Source organism: Penicillium hispanicum (genome assembly GCF_028827665.1).
Source record: "Penicillium hispanicum strain IBT 35686 chromosome Unknown utg000007l_segment0_segment0, whole genome shotgun sequence".
In the NCBI taxonomy this organism is placed as follows: domain Eukaryota; kingdom Fungi; phylum Ascomycota; class Eurotiomycetes; order Eurotiales; family Aspergillaceae; genus Penicillium; species Penicillium hispanicum.
The window spans coordinates 1,881,648-1,900,040 of NW_026623199.1; the positions used below are offsets into that span (position 1 = coordinate 1,881,648).

General features: G+C 52.2%; 7 protein-coding genes across 7 annotated transcripts; 2 read left to right on the forward strand and 5 right to left on the reverse strand.

Moving 5' to 3' along the window:
• Positions 1–801: 801 nt before the first annotated feature.
• Positions 802–1,623, forward strand: bud32 (serine/threonine protein kinase BUD32; the record flags this gene model as incomplete). Its single annotated transcript, XM_056947660.1, has 1 exon — positions 802–1,623. One exon carries the CDS (start codon positions 802–804, stop codon positions 1,621–1,623), a length of 822 nt encoding a protein of 273 aa, XP_056797170.1.
• A 116-nt stretch (positions 1,624–1,739) lies between these two features.
• On the reverse strand, positions 1,740–2,801 carry N7459_008493 (putative gamma-cysteine synthetase regulatory subunit; the record flags this gene model as incomplete). The annotated part of the gene is made up of 2 exons (XM_056947661.1): positions 1,740–2,691; positions 2,779–2,801. The coding sequence occupies 2 exons, from the start codon at positions 2,799–2,801 to the stop codon at positions 1,740–1,742; spliced, it is 975 nt and encodes a 324-aa protein (XP_056797171.1).
• Positions 2,802–3,070: 269 nt separating this feature from the next.
• N7459_008494 (aldo/keto reductase family protein) lies at positions 3,071–4,452 on the reverse strand (the record flags this gene model as incomplete). Its single annotated transcript, XM_056947662.1, has 5 exons — positions 3,071–3,223; positions 3,311–3,683; positions 3,747–3,928; positions 3,982–4,039; positions 4,190–4,452. Coding segments are annotated over 5 exons (1,029 nt in total), but the record flags the coding sequence as incomplete, so codon positions are not given.
• A 475-nt stretch (positions 4,453–4,927) lies between these two features.
• On the reverse strand, positions 4,928–11,628 carry yvc1 (putative potassium ion channel Yvc1; the record flags this gene model as incomplete). Its single annotated transcript, XM_056947663.1, has 8 exons — positions 4,928–5,375; positions 5,428–5,564; positions 5,644–8,883; positions 9,545–9,930; positions 9,989–10,129; positions 10,183–11,110; positions 11,193–11,503; positions 11,553–11,628. The coding sequence occupies 8 exons, from the start codon at positions 11,626–11,628 to the stop codon at positions 4,928–4,930; spliced, it is 5,667 nt and encodes a 1,888-aa protein (XP_056797173.1).
• A 620-nt stretch (positions 11,629–12,248) lies between these two features.
• On the reverse strand, positions 12,249–13,369 carry N7459_008496 (translation initiation factor eIF2 subunit alpha; the record flags this gene model as incomplete). The annotated part of the gene is made up of 4 exons (XM_056947664.1): positions 12,249–12,726; positions 12,794–13,001; positions 13,058–13,220; positions 13,292–13,369. 4 exons carry the CDS (start codon positions 13,367–13,369, stop codon positions 12,249–12,251), a joined length of 927 nt encoding a protein of 308 aa, XP_056797174.1.
• A 601-nt stretch (positions 13,370–13,970) lies between these two features.
• On the forward strand, positions 13,971–16,489 carry N7459_008497 (SulP family inorganic anion transporter; the record flags this gene model as incomplete). The annotated part of the gene is made up of 4 exons (XM_056947665.1): positions 13,971–14,440; positions 14,519–15,148; positions 15,205–15,721; positions 15,794–16,489. The coding sequence occupies 4 exons, from the start codon at positions 13,971–13,973 to the stop codon at positions 16,487–16,489; spliced, it is 2,313 nt and encodes a 770-aa protein (XP_056797175.1).
• A 536-nt stretch (positions 16,490–17,025) lies between these two features.
• N7459_008498 (uncharacterized protein) lies at positions 17,026–18,090 on the reverse strand (the record flags this gene model as incomplete). The annotated part of the gene is made up of 1 exon (XM_056947666.1): positions 17,026–18,090. One exon carries the CDS (start codon positions 18,088–18,090, stop codon positions 17,026–17,028), a length of 1,065 nt encoding a protein of 354 aa, XP_056797176.1.
• Between the last annotated feature and the right edge of the window lie 303 nt (positions 18,091–18,393).

An 18,393-nucleotide genomic window follows, 5' to 3' on the forward strand; every position in this document is an offset into this window, starting at 1 on the left:
AGTACTTTTGTCTGCCACTTCCGAATGCCACCAGGAATACAGGGGGCATTTGATAATAACACCGGGTTTCACCCGCGCAATCAGGCAAGTTGACCCTTAGGTCAATATTTCATTGAAAAGAGGGTCGTAGAGGACTGGACTGCAGGTTTCGATAGGTCTAGCAGCATTGTTTTCTATATCCGACCCCGAGATACCGTTGTTCGCAACGTTTGGAAGTTGAACCCCAAATAGGAGGTCTCGACGGTCTTCAATGTCGTCAGGCTTTTTGCGACTGAAGAGAAAGTCTCCGATGAGCGAAGGTCCTTTGCGAGGAAATAAATTGAATGTACAGTGGAGGAAATAGCCCAGAGCGGCACGAAAAGCTAAGTAGCACTTCCAGAGGCGTGTCAACATGGTGGAGAGGCGTTGCAAGGGGGTGTCGTGTAGCCAGCAACTGAGAAAAGAAAACAATGTCATGTGAGTTTGTCGAGACACGCATAGGATTCTGTGAGAGTCGGAAAGAGGAACTACAGTACACATGTACTATGTATGGACGGGTACCAACTTCTGCCAATTGGCCATGTGTACTACGGAATGCCATATATGTAGACTCCTTAATTTCACTTTTTTCTTTTCTTGGGGTTGAATAATAGAGGCAACATAAGAAGGGCAAATTCCATAGCCAACACATTCAGTGCGAGTGTACCAGCCAGCCCCACCATCTCCGCGCGGAACTTTTCCCTTTAGTACGGCTGCTTCAACTTCTTCGACTGCACACCTGCACAGCACACCCATCCCATTGCTGGGACCTCCACCACCACCATGGCTGACGACTACAAGCCACCCGCTCTCCCTTCCCCCTTCTCCTACAGCAACCCGGCACCCCTCCTTCTCACCCAGGGTGCCGAGGCTCACCTCTACAAAACCGTCTCTCTCGACCCCTCCATCCCAGCAGCCCTGAAGATCCGCCCTTCCAAGCCATACCGCCACCCAATTCTCGACCGCCGACTGACCCGCCAACGCATTATCCAGGAAGCACGGTGTCTTGTTAAATTGGTCCGCGAAGGCGTTAGTGTCCCCGCCGTGTTGGCGCTAGACTGGGAGGGACAGGGCGGTGCCGAAAGTGGATGGGGAGGAGCATGGCTGCTGATGGAATGGATCGAGGGCCCGGTAGTCCGCGTCGTTCTGGAAAAGTGGGAGGCTTGGATGAAGATCAACGGCACGTCGCTAGAACCGACCCAAATCGGGCAAGAAGAGACACGAGTGCGCGGGTTGTTGCGGCGTACAGGCCAGACCATCGGTGGTCTACACAAGGCTGGCGTCGTGCACGGGGACTTGACCACCAGCAACCTGATGCTGCGGTCGTCGACACAACCCGCGGAAGACAGCCAGTCGGGTGTCTCGATGGAGGGCGAGGTGGTCTTGATTGACTTCGGACTTGCATCGCAAAGTTCCCAGGATGAGGACCGCGCGGTGGATCTGTACGTGCTGGAGCGGGCAATTGGCAGTACGCACCCACGGTCGGAGCCACTCTTCGGGGAGCTGCTGCAAGGTTATCGCGAGAGCTACAAGGGCGCTACTTCTACGCTCAAGCGGCTCGAGGATGTGCGGATGCGAGGCCGCAAGCGGAGCATGATTGGCTAAATGCTCCCATATGCATAGATTTCTCGTCTCATCTGGACCCTTCAAGAAGGGAAGAAAAAACAAACGCCACGCTGAATCATGAATGAAAGTTTGACGATCGCAGCCCTCCCCTAATGTTACTGCCGGGCCTTGACGCAGGTGCCGACATCAGCTAGAGCGAAATACCCCTTGTTCTCGACCACCCCGCGATCCTTGACGACAGCCGTATATTTCACCACCCATTGTGGCTCGACGTCCCCTTGAATCCCATCATTGGCCTCTGGCGCGGACGCCAGGATGCCAGCACCCTTATCCGCCGGCCCCAAGAGCTCTCTCGTCGTGCCAACCGGGAGGATATCATTGCAGTCATTGTGTGTCAAGAGTTGGATCTGCTCCTGTTTTGCATAGAGAATCAACGACTTGGGCACCACGCAGCAGTCCTTGAGATTGATTTGGTCGACGGAAGGCTTGACCTTGGTATGCGGGAGGAAGCGCGTCAACCGCTCGCTGCCAAACTCGGCCACGCCCAGCTGTGCTATCATGCCCTGCTCGTGCAGTGACTCGAGGACCCGCCACGTCTGCACTACACTGTCAAAGTCATCCGATTCACCGCTGGTCTCGGCATCCTCCTCATCGCTGTCATCATCCGCGTCAAATAGAATGCCGGGGAAGGATACGATCAGCAGATCGATAGATTCCACATGTAGCTCCTTCAATACCAAATCGATTGCCTCCCTGGTGTGCGCGCATCGCCTCGACACCGGGATTCCCGGAAGATAGAATAGTTTCACCGTGATATCGTATTGCGTCCGCTCCTCTGCGAGCCCGGGCTGAGAGAAATCAATCGCGGGAATGTAGAGGGATCCCTCACGTTCCAGCGTCCACGCGCGGAAATCGGTCGAGCGCGGTCCTTTAGTATCGCCGTTGGTATTCCCGTTCACCTGCGAGTGCGCGGTGCCGTTGGCCGGTCTCGAGTCGATGTGTTGCGACGCAAGGAAGTTTGAGCGGAGGGAGTTGATCAGTTCGACGTTGGACTTTTGCGTGAGAGCCTGACGAAAGACCGACGGTTGCCCGCCAGTCATAATATTTCTATCGGAGACGAAAGTCAGCGTCTTTTCTCATCGCGTGTCGTTTCTCTGATCGCGATCAAACGCCGCGCAGACCAGTGCCACTTACGAGGTGGAGAGGATCAGCTTCATGGTGGCAGTGATCAGCGGAAAAATAGAGAGAATAAATAGCCTGCTTGATTGTTTTCCCTCCTATCTATCGTTCAAGCAGAGCCTGTTCTGGCCAAGCGGAAAAAGTGGGATATTGCAGAAGACAAATCGCAGACCCCGCGATGAAATCCGAATTCGATGCCCCTCCGGCTCCCTGACAAATGACAAATCCACTTCCACTCCCGCTTCTATGGACGCTTCCCGATTCACCGTCTACTACGACTCTAATTCACAACGTGTCCAGTCTCATTTCAATCATCATCCACCGTCGGGTCCCAGTCAGTCGGCGAGTACTCCCCCGTGTCCAACAGCTTCATGTCCTCCGCCGACAATTCAAAGTCGAACACCTCGGTATTCTCCCGGATCCGCTGCGGCGTCGCAGACTTGGGGAGCGGCACGAATCCCTATTCCAGTCAGTCTTCGTCCTAATACACGTATCGCCTATTCCATTTCTTTTCCCCATCTCCAGAAGTGCGGAGAGAGCCACTCACCATCTGCAAACTCCACCGAATCAGCACTTGGGCTGGCGACTTGCCATACTTTTCCCCGATAGTACGCAGCACAGGCTCTCGGAACCGTGTTCCATGCGCCAGAGGCGAGTATGCCTCGACGACAATGCCTCTCTTCTGACACCAGGCCGCAATATCCGAGTGATCCAGCCACGGGTGCAACTCCCACTGCCCGACGCTGATCTCGCCGCGACCGCCGCCGCTCTGGATGTACGCTTCCAGTTCTTCTAAATGATGGACACCGTAGTTGGACACCCCGATGGATTTGACCTTGCCTGCCTTCTGGGCTTCGACGAGTGCATCCCAAGAGCCTAGCCGCGCCTCTTTGCCGCCGTAGGGGGCGTGGATGAGGATCCTGCGATGGTAATGATTAGTTTCTATCTACGTAGTACATGACGACCCTCGAAGCGCAACGTACAGATCGAAATACTCCTGCGCTGCTTCTCGTAAGCTAGATTCGATGGAGCGCTTGGTCTGCTGGTAGCCCATCGATCCGGGAGGGATCTTCGTGGTCAAGAAGATGTCGGATCGATTGAGGCCGGAGTTCTGGATGGCTCGGCCGCAACCTCTCTCGTTCCGGTACATGATGGCCGAGTCAACCTGGTGAGAATCGTTAGATTTGTCGTAGTTGATTCATATCAGTGTATACTTACATGGCGAAATCCCACCTTCAGTGCTTCTAGAGTGACCTTCTCGGTAGTGGAAGGGGGGCTATCCTGTCAGTTGAGCTCGAGAGTGGGACAACTGCTTGATACACCTACATCATGTAAACCTGGTAGAAAATTCATATTGTTAGCTCAAATCCAACATTGATATCTTTTGCCTGGAACAGAGAAGTACGGTAGACATCACCTCCCATACTACTCTGCGTCAATCTGCCGATGTTGGACAAAACTCACTCCGTACCCGAGGACGGGAATTTCATGACCCGACAGCAGTCGGTATTTGGATTGCAGTGTCTGTCTGGTTGCCATGTTGCCAGATGCAATTTTGGCTAAGCGAATAGGCCGAGGGGAGAGGACCAACGATGTCAAACGAGGTTGTTGGCGAAGAAGCGGCGTTCGAAGCGATGAGATCATACCAAGTGGGGGTGCGGCGCCGGATGCCCTTGCGTAGAGAATATAACCTGGAACGCAAGTAAATCAAACCAGCTCTCCAAGGACGTCTTCGGTGAATGAGAAAGAGCATTGGTCAGTTTAAATAGTCGAATGTGAGATGTGGCGATCAGCCATCCTACATGACATCAAGCGAGGGTATAACTAACTATTTAGTTAACTAGTTCACTATGCGGCCTGTCGGTTGCTTACCTAGGTATGCTCAAGTCCACGATCTAACACATCCATGGACAAGAGTACTGAGTTAATAATGGAGTAGCCACAAGCGAAGTAATTTAAGTCTACGGGTGCAAATACAAAGTCTGGTTGCTTCCGCCGAAATGATCAAGATTCAGACGACCTCAACCGCTACAAAAAATATTAAATCGGAGTTTCATCATCAACAAAACGATGTATTAAACGTCATGCAACTTCTATAGCTCCAGGATCACCACTCTATGTATACAATACATGAAGACTTTATCCAAGCTCTCACATCAGCAGTTTAACCTTGCTTCTGTGCCTCAGCCTCGATATCCTCCTTCAACTTACGCTCCGCTTCGCGCTTCAGCTGATCGGGGCGGCGAATGGCGATATCCTTGGGACGGAAATCACTAAACACGTTCTTGAGAACATTCTCAATCAGCCAGCAACCGCCATAGTCAAAGATCATCAGTACGGTCAAAGTGACCTTGAACTCGGTGCTGAAGGGCACCAGACGCAGCTTCTCATTGAGCTCAGGAACGAACTCGGTCGCACTGGAGAACGCGACGCCAGCGGCGGCAACCAGACCCCAATACATAGCCTTGTTCTCACTAATGGACTCGCGGAAAGGACGGCCTTGATAGTTGATCGAGAAAGTCGAGATTTGCTGGATCAGCTGGAGCAAGTAAATGGCACTGTTCAGGAGAGACGGCTCAAACTCGCCCTCGAGATCAATATCACTTTCTCTCCTGTGGTATGTGTTAGCTGAGTTAACCACAATAATCAAGGTGGGCAACGTACGGCTCGATCCTATAAACGTAGTTGGACAGGTAGATCAGAGTCACAATGTGAATGGCAAACTGGCCAAGAACAGATCCAATGATGTACACATTGAAGATGTTGGGCTGCGGTCGCTCCTTGGACAGACCCTCAACAGACTAAGACTTGTTAGTACGTGTGATGAAGGCTAAAGAAAGGGTGAATTGCCTTAGCGCGCGAGATGGACAGGAAGCAGACACTCATCAGCATACCGCTGATGGTGACCTGGCCATCGCTAAACTTGATACCATCCAGGTAAATGACACTCAAACTGTAGGCACTAATCAAACAGTTCAAGGCAAGGATTTTATACATCTGAATCGTAGCTACCAGAGTGCAACGGCCTTGGCGGAGAATGTTCGGAATAGCGATAACGTTGGCAAGCTTGCTGGTGAAAGGCGCGGCGACGGAGGCGTCACCCAGCTTGATGGTAGGTGGCTCACTGTCATCCAACTCTTGCTCCAGCATAGAAGAGGTAAGCTTATCCGCAAAACCAGCCGCGGCAGCGGAGGCCTGCTGTTGTCGTTGCTGCTGGGGAGTCAGGTTGGAAGAAGACTGCTGCAAGGCCTGAGCACCAGGAGAAGTAATGGTCTGGATCTCTTCGCCTTGCTGGTTGGCAACCGCCGCGGCTCCCTTCTTTTGCGCTTCCCGTTCGAGGGCTTTCTGGTAGTGCGGATTCGTGGGACCAGGAGGGTATAGGTGGGCAATCTGCACAGGAACCGGAGGGGAAGGCTGGTTGAATCTCTGCATCATGGCAACCTGTTTTTCATACAGCTCCTTCATCTTGGTGGTACGGTAGTGCTCGGCAATTCGGGTCAGGTCGTCTGGTGAACCATTCAGAAGGGCAACACCGACGTGGGCCTGCTTCAAGGCACCAACATCGTTCGTACCATCACCGCACATCAAAGTGGTGTAGCCAGCATCCTTGAGACCGAGCAGAATATCTTCCTTTTGCTTGGGAGAAACACGAGCATAAACCCAGGTGTGGCGAAGTAGATCAGGGAGAGCCTTTTGGCCCTTGAACTTGGCCAGGGCATAACCAGTGATACAGATATCCTTGTTTTCCACAATTTCGGGGTCAAGAGCCTGAGTTGGGTCCACATCAGTATTTAGCTTGTCATCCGTGGTACGCCAAACAAGTCTGGTTCCAGATGTGTCATTTTCAGGGGCATCGAGAATGACAACTTCCCGGTCAACAATCTCGACCTGGCGAGCAACGTGGACGGCGGTCAGAGGATTGTCACCAGTGATCATGACGACACGGTGGCTGCTCTCATTCAGCATGCGAACGGCCTTTATCGCATCATCCTTCAGGGGACATTGCAGAACGAGGAAACCGGCAAAGATCAGCTCAGATTCGATCTCCTCCCGAACGTAGTTGTTCACGCGGCTTTGGGAAAGCTCCGCCTCAGTGGAAAGATGCTTGTAGGCAAGAGCGAGAACACGGGCACCATTGCGGGTAAAATACTTATAAGTCTCTTCGTAGTGAGGTGGGGTGTTGACGAGCATTGTTCTGATGGTCTCGGGAGCACCCTTGACACCAACGAAGGTAGCCTTGCTCTTCTTCGAAGTCTTGGGGTCATTAGAGGTGATGGTCGCGATGGTGCTCTGGCGCTTCAGGGCAGAGGAGAATTGGAATCTTCTCTTTATCTGAACAGATTCAACGGGGCGAGAGGCAACGACTGGAGCGTTGCCCTTGCAGGTCAATGTGTCATTCTTGCCCAAAGTCCAACCAAGCCATGACAAAGTGGCCTTCTCCATGGGGTCACCAACGACCTCTCCCTCATCCAATTTCACTAAGGCATGGGCACTAGCAAGCACAAGAGTGGTGTTGGAGCCAACGCTCGCGGCCTTGGCCAACTCGGTATGGGAGCCATCAGCTTCAACCTTGGCACCAGATTGACCCAGGGTAAGTCCAGCAATGCCATCAACAACCAAATCCTCGCCAGTCAAGGTACCAGTCTTATCAAAACAGGCGACGTCGACGCGGCCAGCAAATGGAATGCGGAATGGCTCGGTGCAAAAAATTGCGAACTTGCTCAGAGCGGCAAGACTGGTGTTGACAGCCAAGCTCAGCTCCATGGGAAGCTCTGGGGGAACAACACTGGTGATAATAAGGACACAGTCCAGGAGGAGCTTGGACCTCTTGCGGTCCTTGGAAACACCCTCCTGCCACACATACCACGAGGCCGCAATGGCGAAAACCATGAGAAACAGGATAAATAGCAAGGCCTCGACGTTGTTGGCAGAGACACGCTCAGTGGAGTAGATCATGGTGCGCACAAGGCTGCCCTGGCTAGTCTCGAACCCAGTCTTGACAACCACACCGAGGGCACCATTGTCGGGAGGCATGGTGACACCGCTGGCGATGTTCCTCAAAACCTCCCCGCCGTTCGCATTGGGATGGGTGATCTGAAGAACCTTGGTTCCTCCGTGAACAAAAGAGTTCTTGTCGAGTCCATCGGGTTCAATAAGATCGTCTCCCGGTCGGAGCTGAACTGAGTCCTTCAGGAGAGGCGTGCTCTCGCCGGAGAGCATTGCCTCGTTGACAATCACACTGCCCTCGACCAGAAGGATATCGCAAGCAACACCGCCATCCTCCTTGGTACGGTTGACCGACATCAGATCGCCAGGGAGGAGTTTGTCACTGGTGATCTCTTGCCACTTGTTCTCGCGGTACACCCAAACATCGTAGGGTTTGATACTCATACCACGGAACTCATTCAGTGTCCGCTGACGTTGCCACACAACAGTGCTTTCGAAAGCAACAAGCATGAACAGCGTAAACAACGAGTAGTACCAGTATTCATCCAGCATCCACAGTCCGACGCAGAAGACCTGGAACACAAAGAACGGCGCCACGGCATGCTCCTGGAAGAGCTCAATAAAACCAGGGACAGGAATATCAAAAGTGTTGTCGCCGTAGTGGTGGTGGATGCGATCAATATCGACTTTGGTCGTCAAGCCCTTGCTCTGCTGGAAATACTTGAGGGCAGGCTTGGGATCCGAGTCGAGGACGTAGGACAGAGGCGCAAAGGAGCGACGATCAGGATAGTAGAGGAAGCGGCGCTTCTGGAATAAGAACGAGAGGGTCTTCTTCCCACCGGAGTTGTCGTGAACCAAAGGGCAGATCTCGGCGGTGCCGGCATTGGTGATGGGAATAACCTTAATGAGGCGGGCAGTATCAACAGAGTTGGCTTTGGTGGTAGTGAACAAGGTGTTGAGGTTAATATTCCACTTGGTCATCAACCATAGCAGCGACTGGGCCGTGATAATGGACCCCGCCCAAACGAACGTCCACTCCTGACCCTGAATATAGGTATCGTAGCGTTCAGGAGAAAGATAGAAGGCGAAGAACACCGGCCAAATGATCAAAAACGGCCATACATAGGTGTGCAATTGCAGCGGGAGGGGGTTATGCAGCGATGCATATTGGATCTGGGGGTCATCCGCGAGTTTTGCCCTGGACATACTGGTCAGCGGTGGTGCACGCCACAGGAGGGTTAGGCAGAATGAGTGGGAAACTAATAACTCACATGACGGCAATCAAATGACCACAGTCAGCGTCCAAAAAGACAAGCGCATAAGACAAGACACAGGGTAATAATCAAGTGAGAGGCGAGTGCAGAAGAAGCCACCTCGATATAAATTTGGTTCCAGAGGGTTCGCCCCGACGCGCCGGGTGCTTATGTAATTATATCAGACATCCTCAGGTGTCCTTATGAGACTCCACTGCTTCATGATTTCACAATTTTCTCGTCCGTCAATCAGCCCAGCCGGGCTAGCTCAATCGGTAGAGCGTGAGACTCTTAATCTCAAGGCTGCGGGTTCGACCCCCGCGTTCGGCTTTTTTTTTTCATTTTAAAAATAACCTGAATTTTTTTTTTTCATCATTGAAGGTTTTCTATTAGATTTTTGTCACTCTATCAGTGTCTATCAGTCTCTCAATAAAGTTTAAAATGGAGAAAGTCTCAATCAAATTGATTTCCTGTGTCCTCTGGAATGACCAATGCGAGGAACGCTTCATTCAGGTTGCTTGCTTGCTTGCTGTATCTGATGTATATTTCTCCCCCACGCAGCCCTAAATTTGCCCGTCCACAACCAGACCACCCTCCTTGCTTAGCTGTTTCACCATCTCGGTTAGCACTGCAACCTGTTCCTTGAGCTCTCTAATTTCCACCGTGCAACTGTCAACCTTGATATCGGGAGTGGTCTGCTTGACCTCCTCCTTCCATGTCTCGTGGAGATCAAAATCGACATCTTCAGCCACAAATTCCCATTCCTGTCGATTGTCTTCGTCCTCTTCTCCATGACGACGATTCCATTGGATCTGCTTCGCCTGTCGTGTTTCCACCCAGGCGGTTATCAGAAGAAGGGGAGAATAGATAATGCCCATCACAATATCGTTAAACCTGGCGTACTGCATTCGCGGGAGCCACCACTCAAATGGTGCACTGACGAATAGAATTTCGATGAGATTAAAAGCTGGGCTCGACACGTCAATTGACACCCGTGGGTTTACTCTGTAAGGAGACAAACTTACGCGGAATGAACACATTCTCGTCCGGGGCTCGAACGAATTGCATAGTCTTCTGAGCAAAGATGGCCAGGTACTCGTCTGTAGCATTATCGGAGATATCCTCATAGGCGCTATTGTAAAGTGCAATAAGGATGTTCAACAGTACTAGCGGAAGTTAGTTTGCACTATCAGAAGTCGGGAAGGGAAGGCCCACGCACCAATCATGACAATGAAATTGAACACATAGTAGAGGATGATGCCGAAGGGAAATGCAAAGTCTTGGAAAATTTCGAACTCGGGACTCTGCATGACACTGTTCGCCATGCCCTGCACAATAAGCCTGGTGATGGGCACATCGTCGTCCACCTGGGCCATTCCGACGAATGCCTGGAAGAACCCTGCCAGTACCACGAAGAGAAGAGCAAAGAAGATCAAACTCTCCTTCATCATGACTCGCAGCACCACAAACATGGCACCGAAGAAACGGAATGAGTCCAGATAAAGCATCATGCGCATCCAGAACATTGGGCCTGCAAAAGCCAGGAAGTTATAGCTCAACTCGTTGTAGATTTGACGCCCTATATCATGTTCCGACGACGAATGCAGCAGTGCAATAACGCGCAGGATGAAAGATATTGCAAGGAGGGTGTAAAGGGTCGAGTTGAAAGCGTTCCAAAATTCGAGATAATTCCATCCGACCTTCCAGAATTTGACGGCTTCATCGCAAATGAACGCAAGCGTCATCCCATACAGGATACATTCGGCAATATCGAGGTCACCCGTAGGATTCACGGTATTAATCACGGCGGTGTAGAGTGCAAGGTAGAACAGAGAGAACACAATCTGGCAGATGTTCTGATAAAGAGGGGTTCTCATCCGGTCTGGGTGGAAATGAGCCCAGTAATCAGTGTTGTCCTTCTGATTATACTCAACGAAATTGGTTGGGTTGCCTTCTTCCTGACAGATCCAGCCACGCCATAGGTACTGAATGCACTTCTGATATCCAGCTGAGCTGATAATTCTCAGTGCGTTCATATCCACTGAACGCTCGATAACATTGGCAGGATCTGTCTCAACCCCTTCGCTGAAGATTGAATACCGCTTGAGCAAAATGTCTTTGAGCAAGTATTCCTGATCTTGCTCAGACTCAATACTAAGTAGTACATTAGCAAAGGTAGTCGTCAAGGGCTGAGTATGTGGGAGAGTCATACATGCGCTTGGCAATAACCTCACAGGCCACTGCTCGCATTTGATGGAGATCCGCATCCCATAGCTCGATAGAAGACTGAATCTTGAACCACCGCAGGCAGACAAGAAGACAAAAGACAACACAGGCTTTATAGTCCTCACCGCCCGCCCGAATGGCCGTCGCGATTACACCCTCGGAGATGATGCGGCTGTTTGGGTCGGTCAAGATGCTCTCCTCCACTTCACAGCAAACCACCTGCTCAATTTGATATTTCAATCGCAGAGCAACCTTGGCAATCTCTTTAGATGACTCGGAGGGCTCGGGTTCGTCGGCAGCATACGCAGGGAGAACTGAGGTCCGGTTAGCGGTGTTGCACAGCTTGTGTGGATCATGACGTACGCCGGCGGCGTTCAACTTGAACGCGGTGCCGTGCCCTACGGCGATCAAAATTGAAGATGTCTTTCCAATGACCCATACTTCACAGCTTCGCAGAATCGCTATCAGGATATCAGACCTGGGGGAAAATGCTGGCAGGTGTCTAAAAGCGTGGGAAACGCGTGGTGAAATCCCGGGGGCGGGAACGATCCAAGCGCAGCGGTTCCCCCGCGCTACCAAGACACACCGGTGACGCGCAACTGCAATCCTTCAGGCTCCTGGCAATGCCTCTCTAATAAGGAAGACATGGATGAACAATGAATACTGGTAATCATGTGGCTCTAGAAGCGTCACTGGCATTGAACGTCTCGGTTGCATCACGACATATATACATCAGAACTGACACCACATGCTGATCGAGCGTCGGAAAACGACGCCGGTCGAGCATGAGGGCTTCGCCAATTGGCACACGGCGCCTGCTTGTGGATGCTTCACTCCCCGGGCCCGAGGTGCAGGCGATTGCCCTTGGTGAAAAGGCAATATCTGACTGCAATCGTGCCCAGTAGCGCGCAAGAGCCACCAAGCCTTTTTCTCATAGATCGCGTAAATGTGCATGATTTTCTCTATCCATTTTGCTCAATCCCCCTCTTCATTTGCCTTTTGTACAGTTCGACGATGTCGATGTACGCCGGGCCATGGTGTAGAAGAGTGTTGCATCCTTTACTCAGGGACACCCTCATCACTCTCCGACTGGCTCTCGTCTCCACTGACTTCCTGGTTCTCCCGCTCACGCTTCTCCATGAGCTCCTGAAGAATGGCATCATCGTGCTCCGTGACGGCCTTGGGCGCCATCTTGACAGCGCAGTTGCCGTTGGCCTCCTTGATCTTCGCGCCAATCTTCTCGATCGCGCTCTCCAGCATCTTGATACCCAGGTTCTTGTCCAGACATTGGCTGGTCAGAACGTAGAGAGGGGGAGCCACCAGCTTGACCTTGATCTGGGTCTCGGGGGTGTTGTCGGCCTCAGCGGTGCGCAGAGCTTCCTTGACGGCATCGATGCCATCGTAGCCGAAGCAAGTGACCTCAATATCGGCACGGACCTTCGTGGGATGGGGGGTGAGCTTCTTGCTGATGTACTGCTGCAGCTCCTTCTTCACGGCCTCGCTGGGGAACTCGGTCTCCTCCCACACGCTGGGGTTACTGCGAAAAAAAGTACGCAAGTCAGTAATTGTGCTTTCGCCGATAAGACAAAAGTCAGGAAGCATACGTAATGGAGATCTTGAATGCATCGTGGGAGTGGCCGTATTTCCGGTTCAAGGGCCAGGCGATCTGCTGGTATAGGGTCTCGAGAGGGGTCTGAGTCGCCTCGGCGACGTGGCGCATGATCGAGTGCACCGCCTTGCTCTTGTTGTAACGTTCCTCACACTTGATCACGTCCTCGGGCGAGACACGTCGCTTCGACAGATCGATGTAGCCTATTGGGCTATGAGTCAGCGGCCGGATCTCGCTCATACAGCCAGGTGCGTCTTGCCTTTCTCCTTGTCGACACGGAGCACGATCACGACTTCATTGCGTCCAATACGGATAAGCTTTTGGATACTGCGAATACGTCTTCGTGAAAGTTCGGAGAGCAAGATCATTCCGTCGATGTTGTCGTATTCGAGCAGCTTCACGTATGCGCCCATCTCGGCGATCTAGCCAAATCACCCAATAATGTCAGCTCCGAATAGCCCAGGACGTGCAGACCAAGTATGTAAGCTCGTACCTGCTTGACATTGACCATGACATAGCTGTCCACCTCAGGATACTTCTCCTCGTAGAACCGGCAATTTGTTAAAGACATCTTGGCGGGGTTGCGCTTGGGTTTTCAACGACGAATTTGAGGGTGGAGATAGGACTGATTAGACGGTAGTCCTGATGAAGTGGCGAACTCAAGCCTGGAAGCAAACGGATCCAAGCGATTTGAGAGAGTCGGGGGGCCGGGGAGAAAGAGTCGTCTGGGAGCACAATCGATTCAAATCGCTATTGTGGCGGATCAAAACCCACATTGGCCGCGGTCCCGTGACCACCAGAGACTACCACGTGACTCACCGCCGGGGTGAAGCGCGGGCGTCAGGAGCGAAGTCGCACGGACGAATCAAAGTGGCAGTCTGATGCTGACCATGCCCGATACGCCCTTCGGTTATTCTTATTGCACGGTAGCGCTGTCTGCTCTCACCGGGTGACGATCTGCCCGAATGGAAGGGATTGATAGTATAGCTCTGGGCCCGCTTATCAGCGCTTAGCCGCTCCCGCCCTTGCTAACCGGCAAAGGCACTGGTTTCCCTCCTCTTTTCCTCCTCTCGGAGACAGGCTTCTTTCTCTCTTTATGCGACTTATGGCGTTCTCCGGTCTGCTTTCACTCTGAAGCTAGCTTCATACTGAATGCTTCTGCAGACCTTGCGATGTCTGAGACCAGCCCACTCCTCCGCCAAGAGTCGGATGCTCGCCGCTCCCTGCATGATCGGATTGTGGATGTGTTCCGCCCTTTGAGTAGCCCGAGAGTCGCCTCGGGCACGGGGTCCTATGACAATGGTGGACATAGCCAGCAAGGACTTGGAATCACGGCCTTGAGTGAGCCTGATGCGCGAGCCCGCCTCCTAGAATCATACAACCAGTCAGATCCCATATGTGGTGAACGGCGTTGCAGCCATGGTACATTCTCTCCACGGCCGGAGAATGGAGAAAGACAAACGTTTCTCGGCTCGTCAAATGGCCGGTTTGGATACGGAGGAATTGAAGATGTGGCCACGGCATCGAGTCACTTTGCCGGCGCAAGCGGCGACGAACCGCCAGAATCGCGCCCAGAATCGGAATACACGTCGCAAATGAAATCGTCCACGTCGGCTCTATCAGTGAACGACCAAAAGAAATTGTATGCAAGACTCCACCTTCATCCTCGGCGACCATCTCTATAGTCTGCAAGCCGAAGGAGACTAACAGCCGTGCGCAGATACATCTCTTATTACGTTCCCTTCTTCAACTGGATTGGCCAGTACCGCTGGTCTTTCTTGCGGGGTGACTTGGTAGCGGCGCTTACTATCGCCTCCATTTACATCCCAATGGCCTTGTCGCTGGCGTCCAACCTTGCCCATGCACCCCCAGTCAACGGCCTCTATTCTTTTGTGATACACCCTCTCATATATGCAGTGCTAGGAAGCTGTCCTCTCTTAGTGGTCGGGCCAGAGGCAGCTGGATCTCTGCTCACGGGCGCCATTGTCAAAACCAGTGTCAGCCAAGGCGACTCTGGAGAAGATAACAGGATGGAAAGTGCCATGGTAATAGGAATAGCCACTGCAATGACGGGTGCAATGATTCTGGTTGCTGGGCTGACCCGTTTGGGATTTCTGGACAATGTCCTCAGCCGTCCCTTCTTAAGGGGATTCATCACCGCCATCGGCTTCGTGATTTTTGTGGACCAGCTAGTTCCTGAACTGGGCCTCGCAGCCCAGGCTAAAGAAGCTGGAGCCAGCCATGCTGCTACTGTCGGCAAACTGTCGTTCATCTTTCATCATGCTCATGAAAGCCATGCGCTCACCGCTACAGTATCGCTTGTTAGCTTCGGTATCATCATGCTGTTTAGGTATGTATGATGCTTATTTGGGCCTTGCATGCCTGCAACTAACATGGTGATGATAGGCAACTGAAGAAGTGGCTGATGCCACGGTATCCCCAGGTGATTTATTTCCCAGATCGTTTCCTGGTCGTGGTCCTGTCAGCCATTCTGGCCTGGCGTCTGAATTGGGAAGACAAAGGACTTGAACTTCTTGGCCATACTGAAATCAGTTCCAGCCAGCTGTTCGCTTTCCAATGGCCGTTCCAGTTCAGCCACATGAAACACATTCGCACTGCCATGAGCAAAGCTTTTATCATCACGCTTCTGGGTTTCTTTGAGTCTTCTGTCGCAGCGAAAGGCCTAGGTGATGAGCCTGATGGTCTGCAGGGCATGCACATGAGTGCCAATCGAGAAATGGTCGCGCTGGGCGTGGCAAACTTCCTCGGTGGCTGCTTTATGGCTCTTCCAGCGTTTGGTGGATATGGCCGAAGCAAGGTTAACTCTCAGACTGGAGCACGTACGCCTATGAGCAGCATATTCGTCAGCATCATCACGCTGGTGTGCATTCTTGTGCTACTTCCATATCTCTATTATCTTCCGGTTAGTACGACATTTTCATACCACTGACTATTGTATTTGTCTGAATTATTGTGCTCATGTTTCCACAAACAGAAAGCGGTCCTATGCTCAATGATTTCTGTTGTCGCCTATTCCCTCGTTGAGGAGTGCCCCCACGACCTGGTATTCTTTCTGCGCCTCCGTGGATGGACTGAGCTCATATTGATGCTCCTCATTTTCACCGCAACCATCTTCTACTCTCTCGAGCTAGGCATGGCTCTTGGAATAGGTCTCTCCGTCATCATCCTGATTCGCCATGCTACTCAACCTCGCATCCAAATCCTCGGCAAGATCCCTGGTACCGCGCGCTTTGAAAATGCCGAGCTACAACCCGAAAATGTGGAGCTTATCGAGGGAGCGCTTATCGTGAAGATCCCCGAGCCTCTCACTTTCGCCAACACTGGTGACCTCAAGAACCGTCTGCGCCGCATGGAGCTCTACGGATCCAGCAGGACCCATCCCTCTCTTCCCCGCATGCGCCCACCAGAGTATAACAAGAACGTCATCTTCGATGTTCATGGCGTCACAAGTATCGATGGCTCCGGAACCCAGGTTTTGTCAGAAATTGTGCGTGCATACGTGGAGAAAGGCACCAGAGTTTTCTTCTGCCGCCTACCAAACTCCAATGTGTTCCGCATGTTCGACCGGAGTGGTATTGTTGAGCAGTGTGGTGGTCTGACACATTTCGTGCCCAGCGTCGACGAGGCACTGCGCCTGGCCGAATCAGAAGAACACTGGGACGAAAGCTAGATTGGGCGTCTAGAAGTCTGCATGACGAAGGTCTTCGGACTTCGAGCTTTGCTACACCAAAGCATAGATTTTCGAATCGCTTCACTGTACATAAATGGAAACTGGACATGGTATTCTCGGTTGCTGTTATTGAGTACTAAAAATGTCCTTGATCTACTTGCCATGTAATTCTGTTTCCAGCACCTAGTCTCTGCTCTACCATCGCTTGCGCCATAGAAAGCCGCGACGCAGGTTGCCTGGAGATCCAGACGCGCCGTTTTGGCCGATAGGCTGCCTTTGGTTGCACGACTAGTTCACTCGTACCCACACTCTAGCCCGCCGTAGATCCTGGCATTGAGGCTGCATAGAGCTAGCAACGGTCAAATGAATAAGCTTGCCAGGTCTGAGATGGCGGGGCTATAGCATCTTCATCAAGGACAGTGACATTTAGTTTCCGGTCGTAGGCCCAGTGAGTGCTGATAGCGTTGCAATAAAAACTTCCACCCGGGAGTTGTTGGTGTTGTTACAAAGTGTGTCAAATCTGAGTTCACGAAGGCTCATGTCGCTTGATCACCGATAACAGCCCTGTAGATCACTGTTCGAAGAAGGGCTTCACTTGCATGCAAAGCCGACTGATGTCTTACAGATAGCTCCTCGTCGTCGGTAGACTGACCAGCCACAACCAGCTTCATGCGTCCCTCGCTTCCTAACACGAACGCCGCACAAGCAACTTTGGACAACCGAACATGCTGCCTGGCAACCTGGTTCTGTGATGAGCCGTCCAAATCGAGCTTCATCGCCAGATGGTTTTCCAAATACGAGGCCATATTCCTAATCACGGGATTCCGAGGCTTGTCATCGACAGCACGCGCCTTCGAGACGGCCGATTTGTCGCGTGAAAAATCAACCAGCGCGTCCCGGGAGATGCTGACATTGAGAGTCCGCAGGGCGGGCGCAATTGACGGAGAGAATGCTAGTGTGAGCTGCAGCTCCTTGATCACGTCTTCGACGGTGTCGTTCGCTGCAGAGCGGGCGCTCGATCCTCGCGCATGGCGTAGTTCATGGACGAACAATTCCAGCCCAGTGCAAAGAAAATTTGAGGGAAGACGGAGTGTCGAGCAGTAAGTGTCGAAATTGGCAGACAGAAACGAGATAAAGGTCTGCCGGAGCGCGTTGGGAAACTTTGTCAACAACAATGGGAGATATGTCGATCCCACACGCTGACTGTCACCCCGAGACCGTGGCTCGGTGTCTGTGAGAAGCGCGGCTTTGTAGGTGATATTCTCATATTCCAGAGTTACCAGAATCCCTGGGAAGGAGGTAGCAGTTGCGCGTGGGCGCTGTCCCTCATCGCGTCTCGGGGACCACGCGGAGATAGCCTGCCAGGAGCAATCTTTGAGAGCGCCTGTCTTGGATAATGCATTGTCATCTGCGGTAGCGGCACTAACATGCAGACCGGCGAGAACGTCGCCGGTGAGTTGGTCGCGCAATCGCATTGCATAGACCTTCAAGGCGGCCGAGTTGTCGAGGAGGGTCTCGCAGTCCTTGGCGTGGTAGAGTGGGGACAGACGGTGCAGAGTCCAGGAGGTGTTGAATAGTTGGTCTTGGGACGCTTGCTCCATGGTATAGCAAAGCCACTCGGCTGCAAGCGTTTCTAGATATGTGCGTCTGCCAACTTCCGTTCTATTGGAAGGTTGTTTTATCGCTGCTTATCGATACGGACGCGCCGCGGCTGCCAAGAAACCAAAACAAAAGGCCGAGTGCTGGAGAGTAACCGATATACTGAGTAATCCCTCGCTTTCGATAAAACCTGTGGAGATATAATAAGGATGGCTTCGACTTGGATGTAGATCGCAACTGCCAGAAATGTCAATTGTGCTGCGGACCAAAACCGCAGAGTGGTGGGCACAGCTAGTTCCTCCGAG